This window comes from Pipistrellus kuhlii, unplaced genomic scaffold (genome assembly GCF_014108245.1).
Source record: "Pipistrellus kuhlii isolate mPipKuh1 unplaced genomic scaffold, mPipKuh1.p scaffold_m20_p_26, whole genome shotgun sequence".
NCBI lineage: Eukaryota > Metazoa > Chordata > Mammalia > Chiroptera > Vespertilionidae > Pipistrellus > Pipistrellus kuhlii.
The window spans coordinates 5,904,997-5,924,768 of record NW_023425525.1 but is presented as its reverse complement, the minus strand read 5'-3'; the positions used below and the strand labels follow the sequence as shown (position 1 = coordinate 5,924,768).

General features: G+C 36.3%; 1 protein-coding gene across 3 annotated transcripts in view; it reads left to right on the top strand.

Annotated features, from left to right (window-relative positions):
• Window positions 1–19,772, top strand: part of SKAP2 (src kinase associated phosphoprotein 2) — a 138,046-nt gene that overhangs the window by 54,701 nt on the left and 63,573 nt on the right. For all 3 annotated transcript variants that reach the window (XR_006742647.1, XM_045587209.1, XM_036453794.2), the window contains exon 5: window positions 19,118–19,195. Coding sequence is in view for 2 of the 3 variants with exons in the window: in XM_045587209.1 (XP_045443165.1) it covers window positions 19,118–19,195 (78 nt within the window). In the remaining variant the exon portion in view is untranslated. The remainder of the gene's footprint in view (window positions 1–19,117; window positions 19,196–19,772) is intronic.

The window sequence follows — 19,772 nt, the reverse complement described above, 5'->3', positions numbered from 1 at the left end:
TAAAAATGAAGACAGACTTTAGCCAACCTCTTCAGAAAATGCCTAAGATAATATTCACTTATTATCATTTGATGTAGCGTATGGTGATATTCATCTGACTTTGTTCTGGTAAATCAGACTTCATGACTGATTGAGACTTTCTACTACCTCTTATTAACTATCAGTTAAAGATAAAAATTCCTCAACATGTAGACAAGTGGCTTAATGTCTTCTAGCCCACAGTTTATAGCCATCAGTTAAATCATCAAGTGCCTGTTATGTGCCAGGATTGTGCCAGGCATTTGGGATTCCATCAGTGCTGCCCCTGTAAAACCTAATGCCCATTTGAGAAAACCGATGTTAATCACACGAGGACAGAAACACATAAAAGCAGTATTGCCTACAAATTCACGTGCCCTATAGTAGAGGCCCATGATGCTGACAGTGGAATCTGACCCAGACGGGGTGGCGCAGTGGGAAGAACAGTGCGCAGGAGAGTGGGCACAGTGGGTGCTGGTCAGGGGCTGCTTCCACAGTCTAGGGTGGAGGGAACAGGTGCTCCATCGAGAAAGGTGACGGAGGTGATGGCCGGGACAGAAGTGGTGGAGATCCAAACCATGAGCTTGGTGCTGGGTGAGCAGAGAGGGAGGTATCAAAAGTTGAGTTTTGGCTTTTGATTTAAAATCTTTGTTTTATTTAGGAGTTGTCACTCATTCAGTATTAAAATGAAAAAGGAAAAAAACAAAACAAAACAAAAAAAAACAAGAGGGGCAGGTACATGAGGCCTAGGAATAACTCCTAGCCTCTTTTCAAAAGGTCTCCATTAATGTCTCCTTTTCAACTAAGAATTTGTTGCAAAATCCATTCATTGATGATTTTAGTAGCAAGTAAAAATGTAACTATCTCTACCAGGAGCAATAAAATCCATGTTGGCATTTGCAGTTTCATCTTCTTTGAACAGGTATATAGAATTTTTACTGATATAAATTGTAATTATATGCAAAGTAAGCAAATATAATTTTTTTTTAAAAGCCTATCTTTTTTTTTTTTTACTAGAGAAAAATCCCCATAAAACATTATTTTTCCACTGGGTTTCAAGTGCCCCCTGCTCCGTTCAGACCTAATGTTATGTATGGCCCTGTTTTTCAGGCTGTAAGAGGATCGCATTTGTACTGATTGTATATTGCTGAGGGATAAGCCTCCATCTTACTCTTTTATTAACCATATGTCTGTTGGCAGGGGTTTAGTGAGTCTGGATACATACCTTCTTTTGTTGTGTTAAGACTGGCAACACCTCTGATTACCTTGTAAAGGGAGCGTTGGTAAATAAAGTTAGAAATTTTTGTTATAATGATCCCTGTAACAAAACAAGCGTGCAGTTGTGTAACCATATGCGTAGTGCAGTACAACTTTAGAACCCAAAAAACTTTCACATTATTTTAGCTGTGATTCTTAAAAAATATATTTTATTGATTTTTAACAGAGAGGAAGGGAGAAGGATAGAGAATTGGAAACATCAATGAGAGGGAAACATCGATCAACTGCCTCCTCCTGCACACCTCCTACAGGAAATGTGCTCACAACCAAGGTACATGCCCTTGATCGAAATCGAACCTTGGACCTTTCAACCTGCGGGCAGATGCTCTATCCACTGAGCCAAACCAGTTAGGGCTAGCCGTGATTTATTATGTGGTATGTTTCACTAGAGCAAATTGGAGGGGAAAATTGAGCCCATATTCCTTATTTGAAAGAAAATTTTGCTATCTGAACATGTAGAAGTTCAGAAAGCTGATTACATTCATTTTGGTTTTATAGAGAGAACTTATGACTGAAAGTGTCATGTATTTAAAAGTATTTAGATGGTAAACTATTGCCTGCCAGTGACTTTTATATTTTTTAAATGATTGAACAAAAATCAGAAGACTATTTGGTAACTTAGGAAGTAATATGAAATTTAAATTTCAGTGCTCAGTTGTATGAGCTATAGTGGTAGATTGAGGAGTTGTGACAGTTTGTAGGCCAAAAAAGAACAAAAAATATTTGCTATATGCATCTCTGGTCTGGATCTCCCCTATGCAAGAATGGAAATTATTTTGATCATACAAAACCAACTGCATGATTTTGAAAGAGGGGTGACACAAGTATGCATTGCACTAAGCAGAGCAAAACATCTCTACCACAATAATAAGAGCAGCAGCTAATGTTTATTGGGTGTTTGTTTTGTGAGGAATACTCTTTTGAGTGTTTTATATACCTTGACTCATTTAATTCACACAACTCTAAACGATTGGTTTGCCTCATTTTATAGAGAGGTTAAGTAAATTGTCCAAAGTCAGTGCTGAAAACAGGCTAGTTGAGCAGTCTTTCAAATTTATCCAAGTCTGTATCTTATGAGTACTTTCTATTGGTATTGCGTTTCTTGAGTAGGAAGTGGAAATAAGGGTATTTTCCTTGTTTGATGCCAATTGCTTGGTCTCACTTAGAGCAAGCACTCCTGGCTTATAATATGTTTGTACTAGCAAGATCTTACTCAGTGTAATTCATCTAACTTCAATTCAACCCGCTTTCAGTGATGGTTTCATTGGATTGCATTATAATGCAACAAGCTCTTCAACCTTAAAACACAAATTAGTTTTGTTTTGTTTTGTTTTTAAATGGACTTCAAGTGTTTTCCTCATTGTTCCTATATAATTTCTGATCAATAAATTGTTTTTTACTTTAAAAAAAAACCCCACACATATATTATATTTTATGTCACTCCCCTGGTCACGATCTCTCAGTGGTTTCACATTGCACTTAAAATCAAGTTCCAGTTTCTTAACAAGGCTGAGGTGTGCGCTTGAAGCTCTTCCCTCAGAGAGGCCTCTTTGAGCATCCTCTCTATAATGAGTTTACCTCTGCCCCCCTGTGTAAGTCTTTCTCCCTGTTTATTTCCTAATGGCATTTATCACAATTTGTAATGTTTGTGTTTACTGGTAACTTGTTTTTCTGTCCACCTCCTGCATAAAGGAAGGGGCCATGAGTCTTGTTTACCACTGTCCTCTCCACGCTTTACCGCAGGACATCTCACAGGCTCTCCGGTTAAGAAATGGATGAAGGAGGTCTACTTGCAGTGCTACCATTTAGTCTGAGGCCTCATCGCAAAGAATTATTGTGGCTGCCTCCTAAGCTAAAAGCCCTCTTAAATTTCTTTTATGCTCTCAATCCTAACCTGCCTGACTGATTTTATAAAATACTGTCTTGATAGAACCATTTTCTTTCTCAAGATCCTACAGCAGTTCAAGATTGCCTCCTGAGTCAAGTTCAGACTCCTTTGCTTGTGCTTTAAGGCTCTCCACAATCATAATCCTCTCCTCTTTCACAACACCCTTGGCCTTCAGGAGGCTGGCCTCTTTCACAAGCCACCAGTATTTGCCTTTATGTGTACCATCTTCCAACACCCTCCAGCTTCTGTGCCTCCTCCAATAAATCCAACCTTCACCTGTAAATTCCCACTGAAGCTCTTGCTGACTCACACTTGGAACTTAGATCTTGATCATGTTCTTGAATGGATTTTCCAATATAAATCTTGTTTGTACCATGGTATTGAACATCCATCGTGAAAGTTTTGCCTCAGAATCTAATGAGAAGCTAATCCTAATTTTAGCACAATCAGTTATAGAGAATGATATGAGTGGAGGTGCTTTGTCATATGGTTGTCAATTTTGGGATTAGAGAAAGATTAAAATGATACCATTTATGTCTTGGATATTAATTGGGATATTTGATATCAATGAACAAAGTTGCATTTTATCTTTATTAAATTTCATTGAGTATAGCGAGCTTCAGATTTTTCTGATCTATGGCATATAGAGAACTGCTTATAAATTTAATGGAACTCCATTCCATTAATTCAGAATTTATGGTAATAGGGCAGGAGGTTGTATTATCTCTATAAGAAAAAGTAGGTTTATCCACTGTGCAAAAAAAAAAAAAAAAAAAAAAAGTTGTAGAGAACATATCTTCTTAGAGTTACTCTTGTATTTTATAAATAGTATTTAATGATAGCACTATAGTAATCCTTACTAAGTTTTTAAAAGCAAGAGTCCCGCTCCGAGAACTTTATTTAGAATTGTTGATAGATTCAAATTTCTATTCACAATAAAATTAAGAACACTTAATATCACTGTGTTTTATAAAAGTTTTCTTTTTAATTTAATTTAGGTTTATTTTTTACTTATTCAGATTTATTGCCTTCTAGTTCATTTCAATTAGCAGATTTAACTTCCTGAGTCCCTGGAAATTTTAAACTTAAGTTTAGAATGCCCCAGTTATTAAAGCAGATATACAATTTGGAAAAAATATATTTTTTTAGTTGCTTTTGATGTTGACAAGGCAGGTCATTATAATTCACTTATTTGCTTTTTGTGTGTGTATTGTATCAAATATTTGAAGGAAAGGAAATTTACTTTTGCTTTACATTTATTTTATATATACCATAGTATATGTAATACTTGAATTATGTTTACTTAATCACAAAATATATTTCTTTTAGACCTATTAAGAAATGTATGTGTTTAATATAAGGTGTTACCTTCTTTCTCAGAAAAGTAACTTTCTTGAAGTGACCCAACCATTGAAGAAGGACTTGAACTGGGAAACCCAGCCCTGTCTGGGTCCTGAGCCTATGCCCTTCACATACATGCAGATGGGCACAATGCAAAACAATTACTGCAGTGATAGAGATGTGCTCATCAGCTCCGCGTTCTCAGATGTTCTTCATGTCCTTTTTATGAACTGAAAGGGCTGAATATGTGTATAGAATCACAGAATATGGAAGCAGAAGGGCCTGGAAAACTCAAATATTGTTCTAAGTACTTTACATAAATTATTTCATTTAATCTTCAAGACAATCCTATGAAATCTGTGCTCTGATTACTTACTTCTGCAGCTGGGGAAACCCTGGCTAAATAAAGGTTAAATAACTTATGCTCCCAAGTGTTTGAGTATTCTAAATCCTGTCCCCCTGAAATGTTTTTCCCAGCTCATAAAGGAAGGGCTTTCTTACTCCCCAGTAATGATTCTCCTATAACAAACAACTTTTAGACTTGTCTCTACAATTCTTACAGCATGGCAGTGTCTGGCCTCGGTCTCATTGGTCAGAAATAAAGTCAGGGTCACCCAAAGAGTTCGGTGCTACCTCTCCTTGTCGTAGGACTTCTATGAAATGTAGTCAATGATATTGCAATGTCAAGATGCACAGCTCATAGAATTGTATAATTCCAGTATTTTATTGAAGATGTGCAAATTAGCTCATTTATAGATGTGGAGTTGTAACGCAATGGATATATAATATTTTATCAGGAACTGGGTCTATTTTTCTGGTTTTAACTCAAAATACCATTCATGCGTCTCTTTGACATGTTTTCTTATTAGAAGTATTTTGTTATTTGTTAGTCTTGACACCACACTCTGGACTTTGATCACAGCCTGTTGCTCTAGTATTCTTATGTTTGCATGTGGAACCAAGAGGACCAGCTGCCTTCTGCAGACAGTTCAAGTGCACATTGATGTTCACCCAGTGGTGACTGGTGATGTTATTTTGAAACACTGCTGCCCGGTGGGTAAGCAGAAGAATACACTGCCTGGGGGAATAGATTGATCAGTCTTGAAATGGATTGATCAGTTATTAATGCTTAAAGGCATAGCAAGAATAATGAAAGAAGATTAAAGCAGTGATGTGAATACAAATGTGTGTGTGTGTGTGTGTGTGTGTGTGTGTGTGTGTGTGGTGGGGGGGAACTGAAAGAGGTCCCTCTTAGTAGTGTCTCTCTCCTACCCCCATCTCTATCCCTGTCTCTCTGATTCATAAAAAATTGCAAATTATTTTTTTTAATCAATGACTGTGACAGACTTGGTATTCTGACTTTTAAAAGGTCTCTTCAAAATAAAACCTGTAGCCCTGGCCAGTTTGGGCGTTGGCCTTCGGACTAAAGGGTACCAGGTTCAATTCTGGTCAAGGGCACATGCCTGAGTTGAGGGCTCCATTCCCAGTGTATGCAGAAGGCAGCCGATAAATGATACTCTCTCATCATTAATGTTTCTATTGCTCTCTCCCTCTCTGAAATCAATAAAAATAGATTTAAAAATAAAATAAAGTAAAATAAAATAAAACTTATCAACTCTTTATTCCAAATCCACATGTGTGATGTGGTACCATTTATCCACAAGAGGCAATAACAAGGCATTTGTAATCTTATGTGAGTAGCATCCTTCTCTTTATTATTATTATTATTAATATTATTATTACAATTGCAATCTGATCTAACTTAAAATATTTTCAAATATCCCTATTCTTTCTGAGCTATAATTTGAATCAGTGCCATATGCATGTTTTATACTATTTATAGCATATCTTAAAACCCAGAGTTTTAGAATGGAATTGCTTGCTTTCTAGGCTTTGGCAGAAGAAGCAGTGGCATGATTCATATTCATTAGGGGAAAGAGTGACTCAGGGTGGTCGCTGTGCACGAAGGGGCTCTGAGCTGCTAAGGGATTGGCTCCTCCCTGGGAGAGAGCCTTTGGCTGGCAGCATAGTGGGCATCTGCATGCACATGTACAGCAGACCTAGACCTTTCCTCCAGCACACATTTCAGCAAACAGAGACTCTGGCAGTCCTCCCCCCTTTATGCCGTTCACAATGCAAGTTGCTCTTTTTGAAGGCTATCTCTCTTCAAAGTTCTCCTTGAAGTGCTTTTAACATCAGTTTTACCTGTAAACATGATGGACATGTGGGAGAAAGTGAAGTGCACTGGGCAATAGTTTTCCAACCCTGCTTCCCTCGATGGCACTGGGCCTCACAAGCATACCCACACCAGCTTTATCCCACGTATTACAGTTTTGGTTACATTTGATGAAGTTTACATATTAAGCTTGTGTAACACTTACTGTTCAACCTGCTGTTGATTTTCAAGTGTAAGATATGACCCCTTAGAGGCAGAACCTGTGCTGCCTTTGTCATTGTCTCCCCAGGTTCATAATAAGTGTTTATTACTCCTTGAATAATAACTGTCACACCTTGTTGACATGTGAGACTGTGCAAAAGGTTATATTTTATTCTGAAATAAAGTTTTTAATTAAAATTACAAGGGTTAGATGGAGAAGGAGAAGGGAGAAATTGTTGGGAGGTACCCAGCACTTTATCCTGCTTATCCAGTTGCAGAATCACAGTATTAACCGGGTGTTTGTTTATGCTCGTTTGGAAATGTATTAGCTGGAAGATGCAGAGCAAATGTAACCAAGGAAAGCCTGTACCATGCCAAGACATACCTAAGGAGAATGCTAACTTAGTACAAATTATCTTGCCTTCATCCTAGGAGGGCAATAAATCTCAATTCATATAACCCGAAATGGAAAGAGAGAGAGGGAGAGAGAGAGACAGGGGAGGGAGGGTTCACCTTTAGGGGACAGGAAGAGAATAATGTAAGATGGCATCTCATGCCATTCTTCTGGCACCCTCAGCCAATCTGCAAGTAACACAGGTAACATCCACAGTTAGGGGGCAGGGTGTGATGTGTGTGGATCCTAGTTGTGGGTTTACAGAATCACAGGCCTGAATTAGCCCCCTTTGTCCAGGAGGCAGGAGAGGGGATTTGAAATGATATCTAAACTTTAAATCATACAAAGTGTATTTCTAGAGAATATCTTTCTCATCCCACATGGGGACGCATTTTATAGATGACAGATCGAGTTGTTAAGGCCATCAGTGATTTGAGCGAATAAAACTGTATCAAGGTGGCATAGAACACACTTCCTGTTATTTCTGGGCCAGCATTATCCTAAGAATGCAAACTTTCCCATTAGTGTTCAAAGTTTATTAATTAAACATTCTGGACCCTAAGCGGAGCTAAATGAACATGTAGTATAGCTATAAAGTGATATTTTATATCTGCCACCAATTAAAGTTACATGCCATAAAAATAATTGGCTCTCCCACAAAACAAACACACACATGGATTGAGTTTCACTTGGAATTTCCTCTGGCTGGCTGAATGTATGCCAAGTGCTTTGTAAAGTGCTGCATACAAAAAATCCAATAGGCCTTGAGGTTTTTTTTTTTATATTTACGGAGTGCGTATGGACTTCAGTGAGAGTTTTATTTTCTTCAGAGGCCATTATATGATTTTATGGTTCACAATAAAGTTACTCTAATTTCACATAGAAAGTAAAACTAATCCTTTGGTGTAAAGGATATATCCCTATAATGTGTATCTTTATTTAATAATTCTTATTTATTCAACATGCAGTTATGAAATGATTATGTTCCAGTACTGTGCAATGGGAATAGGAAGATGAATAAAACTTCAGTGGTTCATTCTCAAGTAACTTATGCCCAAACCACTTTGTTATCAAATATTACTTCCTGTTTGCTGCTTTCCTGGTGTCATCTTATAGCCACACATTGAGAGAATGATCTGAGTAAAGGTGCTTCGGCTTTTACTTTGATCGTTTAAAATTAATAAAAATATCAATATCTGCTTCATGCACAATACTTATTCATTGTTTTCAAAATCTACTAAGTCTACTTTTGTGAGGTTTGTACATTTATTGACAACCAGTTTGTTCATTCCCATTTTGTAGGTGAAGAAAGTAAATGTTAAGTCACAAATATATAGAAAGCTGGCTACATAAGTTTTTATTACATTTTAGTACTTATATAGATATTCTGTAAATATTTGTACATTTTCCTACTAATTACACACATAAGCATGCATATTTTGTGTAAAATATGCACAATCGACTCCAGCCTATGTTTTGTACCGATTCCCTAATATTATAAGTTTGCTATAGCTTTGTGAGTATCAACACATCATCACCTTATCATTAGATGTACCACTAGTAGTCTGTTGTATCCTTGAACTCTATTCGTTGACTTTCTTTCCTTTGAACCATCAAGGCAAGTTTGGGCAAGATTTCAGATTTGTTTTCTCTGTTGAGGCTGGGAGGAGAGCTCTGGAAACCAGGCTTTTTGATTACCTTTTGGGTTGCGTCCTCAGGTCCCAGCCTGAGTGTTATTTACAAACCTTATTATCACTTGCTATACCTAGGGGTAAGTTGGCATATTAACAAATTATAACACTTATCTTGCAGAAGCAATGCTTTCTTTCTCTTTGTTGGAGGAAATTTATACCATCTACTGTAAACAATAGAATAATGACTACTGCATTATAAATCACAACCAGAAGGTTCCTGAGGGGAATTATGATTGTATTTCCTTTGGAATATCATTGGGTAGACTTACCTAAACAGTTATTGTACCTTCCTCCAGTTCTGGTATTATTTTTCTTTTTCGGATGGATATAAATGGTGAGCGGTAAAGATAAGATTTTAAGAATCATCTTTGCATAAATCAACATATTTTAGTGTTATTAGAATGCAGAATACTAGAGTTGGAAGGAAGCTTACAAGTTTTCTGGTCGATGTCTGCTAATTTACACACGAAGTACAGAAAGATTGAATCATCTGGGTGCTCACAATGAAGTTTAGGGTCTGACAGGAGTAATCTTTTGATTCCTAATCTCTTTTTTCTTTCTCTTCTATCAAGGATGACTATGCTATTGCTATTTATCATGCACAAAAATATTCTTTAAAAAAAATCTTTATTGTTGAAAGTATTACAGAGTCCCCTACCTCCCCATTTACACCTTCTGGCCCATACCCCCAACCCCGCTCCAGGCCTTCACCAGCCTATGGTCTGTGTCCAGGGGTTGTGCACATATGTATATAAGTTCTTTGATTAATCTTTTTCCACCCAGCCCTGTCTTCCTTCTGAGATTCTTCAGTCTGTTCCATGCTTCTATGTCTCTGGATCTATTTTGTTCATCAGTTAATTTTGTTCTTTAGATTCTACATATCACTGTACAATTTTTATCAATGTATACATTATAAGATGCTATACCAGGTTGTGTGTAGTTATAAAATGTTAATACAAACACACATGTATGCACATACATATGTACACACACAAAGTCATGTTGGCAGAGTCTACCAGGGCAAGAATCAGCTGTTTTTCTTTCCTATATATTCAATTCCCAAATTGTCATCATTGGTCTAGCTTTTAGTTTTTCCAAATAAATAATATTGATCTCTTCATTTATTAATTTTTTAGATTGGAAACATCATGGTAGTAATAATTAATTCAAGGCAAGAACCATCAATGAGTGCTAAAACTTAGTGGGAGAAAGTTTGAAAAAGAAACTCTCCTATAAGATCCTTATTAATTTAAAGAGTAAAATAGTAATGGAACACTAGAGAAATGGGCAGATACCACCATAGGTAGGTATGAAAATTAACATCATTTGTGATGGGGTAAGTTGGCATCATGTGCCTCCTGATAAGAGTGTGCTGTGCCATAATAATGGGGTGAAATTTGGAGAAAAAAAATGGTGTTACCTTTGTATTTTGAGATTGCTTAGAATGAAAAATTCAGACTTTACATCTTTAGGTCTGAATCTACAAAGAATAGTATGGTGTTAATAGATCACTTTCAGTAAGATCGTTGATTTTCTTTCTTTGAGATTTTCTTATATGGAAAATCTTGATACGTTGATTTATTAGTATGACTAACATCACAAAAATGATACTTACCAAGTAAATACTTGGTAATAATAAATGAAAATATTTATAGAAATCTAAAGTCTCAGACTTGAAGATAACATTTTCTTCAGAATACATAACTTCAATTGGTCAATGACATGCAATGCTGCTTCCTCAGTATTCCCTAAAGAAGAAACTGATTCTTGACTAGCAAGTCAGTTCACTTAAAATGTATTGTTAAGGAGGCCAGTGTTACATGCTCAGTCTTATATGGGTGTTATTTTGTTCTCTGGCTGTGCGTATAACATTGGCACAGTGGCTTGAAAGTTTGTTTGTGGTTACTTGGGTGCCTGAAAAGTGAAATTTTTAATTTTTTAAAATTTTTATTGATTTCAGAGGGGAAGGGAGAGGGAGACATAGAAACATCAATGATGAAAGAGAATTATTGATCGGCTGCCTCCTGCACTCCTTACACTGGGAAGAGAGCCTGGCAACCTGGGCATGTGTCCTGACCAGGAATTGACCCGTGACCTCCTGGCTCATAGGCCGACACTCAACCACTGAGCCATGCTGGACAGCTGGGCTGAAGAGTGTGAAAGGTTTTTGAAAGAAGTTATTAATTGCCATCTTTTGAAACATTCAATTACCTCTTCTTAAGATAATACTGTTTCTTAGAAAATTGTTTTAGCTGTAATTAAAAATATAAGCTGTTTATAAACATCACTATGATTTAAAAACTAAGTCAAACATTAGCTTCTCCAGGATTTTCTAGGCAGCACTACATGTGTTTGTATGAGCGAGAACATTAAAATAATTGTATGTCCATTGGTGACTATGACCTCTAAAGTAATTTTTATGGTTTGAAAGAGATTTGAAATTTATCTTTCTTAGCTGTTTCTTAAAAGTTTCATTTTAAACTTTTCTACTTTCTATTGTGCCATATTCTGCACAGGGACAAATCATCCATAATATCAAATTAGCATTGCTGTCTTTTATTCACTCTATATAGTACCTTCTGTCAGTAAGGCTAATTAGATCCAGTTGTCTTGTAAGATTCAGTGATGGTGATGTGTGTAATTCTTCTTATAGCAAATTCAACTGACTAACAAGTTGTTTTGCTTAATATCTAAGAAGCAATCATATTTTAAAATCATCTTAAAATATGCAATATAGTATGTAAGACATTTTTGTATTGCATACATGTGACTCTAAATTTTCAGTGCTAGTTATTATTTTGAACCTACTATTCATTTTTAACATCACACATGAATGTATTATTACTAAATACTGTTTAAAATTACCAGATTTTAAAAATTGCAGTAACAGCTTTTAGTTATTTTGAAGACTAGATATTATATTAAACTGGAAAAGAGAATATTGCTACAAATATTGAATTAGAAAGTAAACTGGCTATTGTTTCCTCTCTTCCCCACCCCATTCACTACTGTGTTTTTAGAAATACCAATTATCTTTACTTGATTCCACTTTGTCCCATTTTTTTAGTGTTTTTATTCATTTCAGAAAGGGAGAGAAACATCAGTGATGAGAGAGAATCATTGATCGGTTGCCTCCTGCACACCTTGAGCCCACAACGTGGGTATGTGCATGTGCCCTTGACCGGAATCAAACCCAGGACCCAGGACCCTTCATTCCTCAGGCCAATGCTCTATCCATGGAGCCAAACCAGTGAGGGCCACTTCTCCCATTTTAATGGAACTCAGAAGTAGTAGTAGCTGAGAAAAAGCTATTTACAACATAGGTAAGAATGTAAGAAATCCTCTAAACGGTACTGTATAGATAAGCCTCTTTTCTTGGGCCAGAAAACTTATATTTACCATGACTTCACAAATGCAGAAACAAAACAAGCTTTATGAATAAGCATTCTAGAATCAGCCAGAAGGCTTTTCCAACCAAAAACAGGGTTACCTTTTCTGAGGAGTTTGAGCTCAGTGTACCAGTTCGGAGTTGGGAAGGGAGAGCTGTGAGCCTGTTTGTAAACTTTGAGATTCTGAATGTTAATTTCAGGCTTCCTTTTTAAAAGGCCAGTGTTTGTAGAGCTTATCCTGTCAGCAATATCCTGTGTCGATTGTCAGGTCCTGTTTAACGGGTGGAGATGCATTAATCTGCCAGAGCTAGCACTGTAAGAGGCCTGGATAAATAGAGGGCTCAAGCAGATGAAGAGGGATTAACTGTGTGTTTTGAGCAAACTCTTCAATCACTGAACCAGTGATTCTACAAAGGATTAGCTGTTGCTTTAAAAATATTGATTACTGATTTGCTACTCTGAATGGCAATGACATAACTTGTGCAGTTGCTGTGTAGTATGCTATGGGAAGTGCACATCATTCATATTAATGGATTTGTCATAGGCATTATAGAAACTGACAGATTTATTGTAGCAGCAGTTGCTAAAACTGGTATGGTCCAGGTTGTGTCAGCATATCTATTAAAACTTCAGGATTTTTTAAGTTAATACTATAGCCATAAAATTCATTTCCCAAATGGATTTTGGAATACCAGTTATAGCCTGGCACAATTATTTTTAGGCATATTTTTACATGAATCAGTCTGAAGGCACTTAATTTGAAGTAGAACCAAAAAAAAAAAAAATGCATTATTGTATTATTTTTGTAGTATCCCCCAAAATTAGATTAATTTCATTAAAAAAAATCAAATTCATCAACAATACTTGTTTTCCAACCAAGAACATGTCTAATTCATGCAGATTTCAAAAAGTCAATCAGTATTTTTTCCAGAACAGTTTGTCTTAAAGGTTTTGGTTGTTGCTATAATTAGATAGAAAACTTTAGAAAATGTAGAAGTATCTGGATAATTAAAAATCAGTGACTATTTTGTTTCACTTAAATGACTTTTTAGAACACTAAAAATCAATAGTAAGAATTATCTATATCAGAGAAAATATTTAGTTAAAACTAAAAAAACTAAAAAAAAAAAAAAAAAGTAATAACATCAAATAGCAGGGAAGACATAAAGAGACAGTTCCTTCATACACAACTTCCTGCGGCTCAGTGGATGAGAGCTTGACTCTAGGAATTCAACTCCTAAGAATTTACCCTACAAAAACAAACAAACAAGTAAACAAAGCACAAGTTCATAATGGTTTACAAGCCAGAATAGTCAACTTAACTGCTATTTGTGACAACAGAAAATGGGAAATACCCAGCAAGAGGGACATTATGAAACCATTGAAAATAATGTGTGTTATTTGAACATACATATGTGGATCTGTGTGCATCAATGTAGAAGGGTATGTACTAATGTAGAAAATGTTCATGATATTTGTTGAAAAACATGAATTGCAGGGTGATATGTAGTCATAGCCCATTTAAAAATAAATGATTCCATATTTCTTCGAGCACAAATACATTTGCACAGTTCAGAAGGGAGAAGCCTGGAAGGATATATTCAGAAACTGTTAACGTCTAGGGAGCTATTTTTGGTGAAGAAAACAACTTTTTTCTTGGTTACAAGCATGTATGACATTTAAAAGTTTAATTGAATTTTTAAATGAAAAAGAAAACCAAAATGTATGTAGGTTTTAAAGTAACCATTACTTTTTTTAAAAGTTTTTTTTAGTTTTAACTCTTTAGTTAAAGAGTAGTTTCTTGGTTTAGCTTGTTTCTTTAGTTTTTGTGAAGTTTGTTTATTAATGCACCAAAACTTCTGAGTGCTAACTGTGCCCCCAGCACTAATCTGGACAAGACAGTCATGATCTCCAAGCCCACGGGACCTGTGTCTCCTTATGTAGTCAAGGGGAGGAGAGCTGGGAGAAAGGCAGTTAAGCAGTAAACACTCATCTTTTCTCATGTTCATTAGCTTTTTGTGCTTACTCTATGAATTGCCTGGTTCATATTCTCTACCTGATTCTCTGTCAAAGCTGTTTATCTTTTTCTGACTGATTGGCAAGAGTTCATTGTCTATTTTGACATCCACTCCTTGAAAAAAGTCATTGTTTGGTAGATTAGTGTTTGATGAAGACAAAGAGTATTTTGGAAGGATTTCCTGAAAACTATGTAGAGTGTCTGTTCCTATAGGTGACCTGTGATCTTATCCTTGAGTTTCACAGCGCCAGTTGGGACCTCTGGACGTACGTGGCGGCTGGCCTTGTATTCTCTAGAGTTGCTTTTGCTGAAGTTTGCTTTGGCATTCTGCTGTTGGCTGGGAATGAGTGATGCTATACAGAGCAGCCCTCTAAACTTTGATTTTACTTACTGTAAAAATGTTATTGTGGACATTGAGAACACCTGGGAGAAATTTCTTTCTCATTTCAGTCCCAGGAACCAGGAATGGCTGGTGTATGTTCCTCCCTGAACAATGATTTCTGTTTATCTTATGGGCAATGAATCACACAATTTATTATTTTTTGCTTCATGTTGGTTTGTTATAAAGCTTATAACTGAATTCTTGGCCTCCCTTTGCTATGTGTAAATGACTGTAATTTCAACTTGTTTTGTGTTCTACCCTGACTTCTAGTCTTGCCTTTAATTTTTTTTTTACTTATATATATTTTTACATTTGAAATATGTCTTTTATAGAAAAGTTCAAGAATAACACAGAGAATTTCCATTATATCCTTTACTCAGATTCCCTTAACAGTAATGAATACTTTTCTACATAGGTGTTTGTTCTCTCTCTCTCTCTCTCTCAAATCAATAAAAATAAATAAATAAATAAATACATTTTAAAAGATTTGAAAACTAAAGTTAGAGATCAAGTAACTGATCTAAGTCACAGTAGTGGTCAAGCTGCTATTTGAACCCAGGGTTTAAGCACAATTTTAAGATGCAAAATCAGATCAGTATACCTTTCTTGTGTTAATGAAAAATATTAAATTGAAACCCAGATCATAATTGTATATGAATTTTTCAAAAATATCTTTTTATTGATTTCAGAGAGGAAAGAAGAGGGAGAGAAAGAGAGGAACATTTTATGAGCTAAGGATAGCAGTCCTATATTAAAAATTTATCTTAAAAAGCAGTCTTCAGAAATGTAAATAGGTAGTTTAAATTCTGGTCAGACACGTAAGCACACTCCAAGGTAAAAGAAGCAGTTTTAATTGAAAGAGAAGGAAAATATAACTATGGCTAATACTTTTGATGTATGGCTTTTTACTTTTATTTAGTGGATATTGATGAACATACTTGATTTCAGATTCTTCTTAATTCTTACTATTAATTATCCTCTTAATTATTCTATTATTGCCATGTGAATTTTACATATTTTGGTAGACTTCCATGATAATTGGTAGCAGCCACAATTATATACATACTAGAGTGCACAAAATTCGTGTACAGGGTGGGGGGTGTCCCTCACCCCAGCCTGAACCCTCTCCAATCTGGGACCCTTCGAGGAATGTTAAACTGCCATTTAAATGTGCAGTCGGACATCCCCTTCACAATCTAGGACTGCTGGCTCCCAACTGCTCACCTGCCTGCCTTCCTGATTGTTTCATATGTCCATTGAAAATAATCTTACTTTTTTGCTACTAAATAAAACTGATAAAAACATGTGAAATTATAAGTTTTTCATGTGAAGGGGAGAATTAATAGAATATGAAAAATTTTAATTTATGTACTTATTTTCTAGACCAAGATCTCATTAAACCTTTAAAATGACATAAAACAAGTAACTCCATGCTAGATCTCAAGGAAGTTATCAGTTGCTTTACAAAAACTATAGTGTGAACAGTTTCTACATTTGGTATCTTTGAAAGTCGAACCCACTGGGGATCGGGGCCATTTGTTAACAAAAGTATAAGAAAAAGTATTACTGTGGATATATTTCACAGAACCCTAGAATTAGGAGGGCCTTAGATATACTGTAACCCACTTTCTCCATGTTTCAGACGAGGAAACTGATACCCAGCTCTCAGTGACCTGCTGAAGGTCACGAGTCTGTAGAACTGGGGTTTCATTACAGACCTCTAACCTGGACCGTGCATCTTGCAATCAATATTAATGTAAAACGGAGAGTCTGGGTATCTGCTGTGTCACGCAATCATTTTACTTAATATTTGTGCTCATTAAGTTTGGGTTTCTCTCCTTTGTTAGGGCATAGTTTCTCTGTTCTGCAGGCATACAAGTGAATTTTTGCAGTTAAAACCTTTTAGAATAATGTAAGTGTCAGCAACTCTGTGTCTTTGTATCTACTACAGAGTCCTTCGAATCCGGGAAAGTGACACCTCAGTCTATGTGTGCAGATGTGAAGTAGCGTGTAATTAGACTGCACTTGTGGAACAATGAGTTCTGAGTCAGGAGTGGCTCTGGGACCTGAAGTTCATTTACAAACTGTTTTCTAAAGCTAAGGACCCAACATGCCCTTCAGCCAGAAATGTCTACAGGATCGTGGACATGATCTTGAAATATATAGGAAACAAAACAAAAAATAAATTTTTCTACCTTTATGCAAAATTATAATGCATGAAATACTGGAAATAATGGAACTCTTCATTTTCAGATTCTACAATTTATTCTTTAACTTGCTGGCGAGATATATCCACTCTATGCACAGTTTGTTTTTAAGACAAAAGTTTCAAGGGATTCTAAAACTCCTGAGTTATCTTTTAAAAACAGTGTTCCTTGTGAACAAAATACCAATCTAAGAAAATTTGGATTCCACTGTTGTCTCCTCCCCCACCCCAGCCTTACCTCCACCCCCACCCCTGCCCCAGAGTAGCTGGGAATATAGTAGGCACTTGATTCCTGCTTATTTGAATCTCATTTGAATTCGCTGTGATCTTGTTACCATTATGCATGTTTCAGACTCCCAAGTTGCAAGTTGGAAGAAGACCCATTTCTTGCCCGCTCTTGTAAGATGCCTTAGAAAGTAGGACCATTATAGGACCAGTACACACTCATGTTATAAAAAGGAAACGAGTCTTGGTCAGAATGTGCTGGTTTCCTTAGGGTGCTGAATGCTTCTAGCCACGTAAGCAAGCCCATGTGTAATCCTCTGCAGCAGAAGCAGTCTGTTCCACTAGGAGTCAATTCTTTCTCTCCCCTTAGTTATAATTTCTCTGACAACCGCTTTCACCTCACCAAAAGAAAATCTTTGAACTGCTTTTAAAATAACTACCATGTTTAACTTGCGCAGTTACCAAATCATGCCTTTTCCCATCTTTCTCAATAAAATTCTCTAAGCAACATTGGTCTTAAATTTACAGCGGCATCTATTCATTCAAATTAATACGTAGATAACAGTTACACTAACATATAATATTTAATTATAACAATAAAACCTAACATTTGATTGAATGTCTGCTATGTGCCAAAGGATTAAAGTTCAGAACTAAATTTATTTCGAGGACCAGGGTGTGAATTTTGATAGTGAAACAGAGCTGGCAAGGTAATTGTGAATTTGTTAGAATGTTGTATAATTGGCTGTGCTGCATATCTAGCTTCTCATGGTGAGATAATGTAATTGTGGTGTTGGCAGCTCTTCTTTTGTTACCTGCCAGATAGGTTTATATCAGCCTCCTTAAACCTACATTTATATAGTTAATTCTCTGAGTCACTGTGAATATTTTTAAATGGTGGCATACTATTGATCATTGTACATATAGTGATATGAAGTCTAAATGATGCAACAATTCATATTTTTTAAAGAGAATTTACTATTTTTTATATCTTGCTACAGAATTTCAATTTCTACCATCAGAAGTATTCAGTGTTTATATGTTTATGGTGCCATACAAATCAAATGGGTCTTTTAAGAACTTAAAATCTAAGGGGTTGGGGGAGTTTGAAGAGAGTAAAGGGGGTCAAGTTTATGGTGATGGAAGGAGACCAGACTTAGGTGTTGAGCACACAATGGAATTTACAGATGATGTATTATAAAGTTGTACACCTGGAACTTATTAATGTTATTGACCAATTAATAACTCAAATAAATTTAATTTAGCCAATCTAAAGTATCTAAAGGGATGACTATTACTAAACTTTTTTTTTTTTTTAGTTTACATGTGTATTAAAAAAACCCTAGATATTGGACAAATAGCAAAAAAGGTTTAGACAAATGAATTTCTCTGTGAGTACAACCAGGAAGAGAGAATTTGGCTATGGGCTCAGAGGAACAAATTTTAGCATTTGCTTTTTGGAGAAAATCATTTTATGTTTTGCTTGATAAGAAGAGGGACATACACGTAAGATTTGGCATGTATCAAAATTCTTGAAGAGTTAATCCAACATAAATATAAAGAAGCTTACATGATTTATTTGAAATCTCTTTCAGGACTTCATTTCATTTATTTATAATGGTTTCCTAGTCCTTTCCTTTCACTGTGGGTCAAAAAGCATTGTGCTTGAGAAATCGTTCTGTTACATAATATTGCTGTATTTGGGGGAGCAAAATATATTAAGATACAGGAGTATAGAAGTATTGTTTTTAGGAGGGGGAAGGGACTACGCTATGGTCTGAAACAAAGCTCATAAACATGGGTTGAATGTATTTGGGTAATTAAACGTACACCGAACCTAATGAGACCTGGCACTTGGTTTTTCTAAAATGGGTTGCTCACTACTTTCCTCTCCTCTACTTCCCACAGGAACCCAGTTTCCTCCAGTGGCAGCACAGGACCTGCCGTGTGTTTTTAAGGCTGGCTACCTTGAAAAACGCAGAAAAGGTAAACTGAGATTCTGATGAAAAATCTAAAAATGGTTTTATCCTTGAATAAAAGATGCTTGCCGTGTTCGTGTGGAGCCAGTGTTCTCGATGGGTGATTGAAGAGTCTTCAGACTCTGAGAAAATCTGGATGACATTATCCAAACCAAAAAGAACAGCTTTTAGCTCTAAATAATGTTTATAACCAACATTTGCTAGGTTTTTAGTTATCAACCCCAGTCATTTGTAATGATTCAGGGGCTGTCCCCTGCCTGTCAGAGGAAGGCGTGGGCCGTGACTGTAATCTCAGGGATGGGATTTCTCCCCGCGGTCCCCCACCAAGCCGCAGGTTCTCCTGCGCCTCACCTGGCCCACAGCGTGCCTGTAACGGTCCAGCCAGCCTGGCCTGTTTTCCACCATCTTCTATTCCTCATCCAGCGTTCCTCTCCACTGGCTATGATCATTGGGAGTTGACCATATGGTCTCACTCTTTCAACACCAATATATAATGGAAATGAAATACGGAGGAGGTGTGATGATATGGGAAATGAAAAGCAGAAAGTCTCTCCATTCCCATTCTGCTTATCTCTCAGGGACTC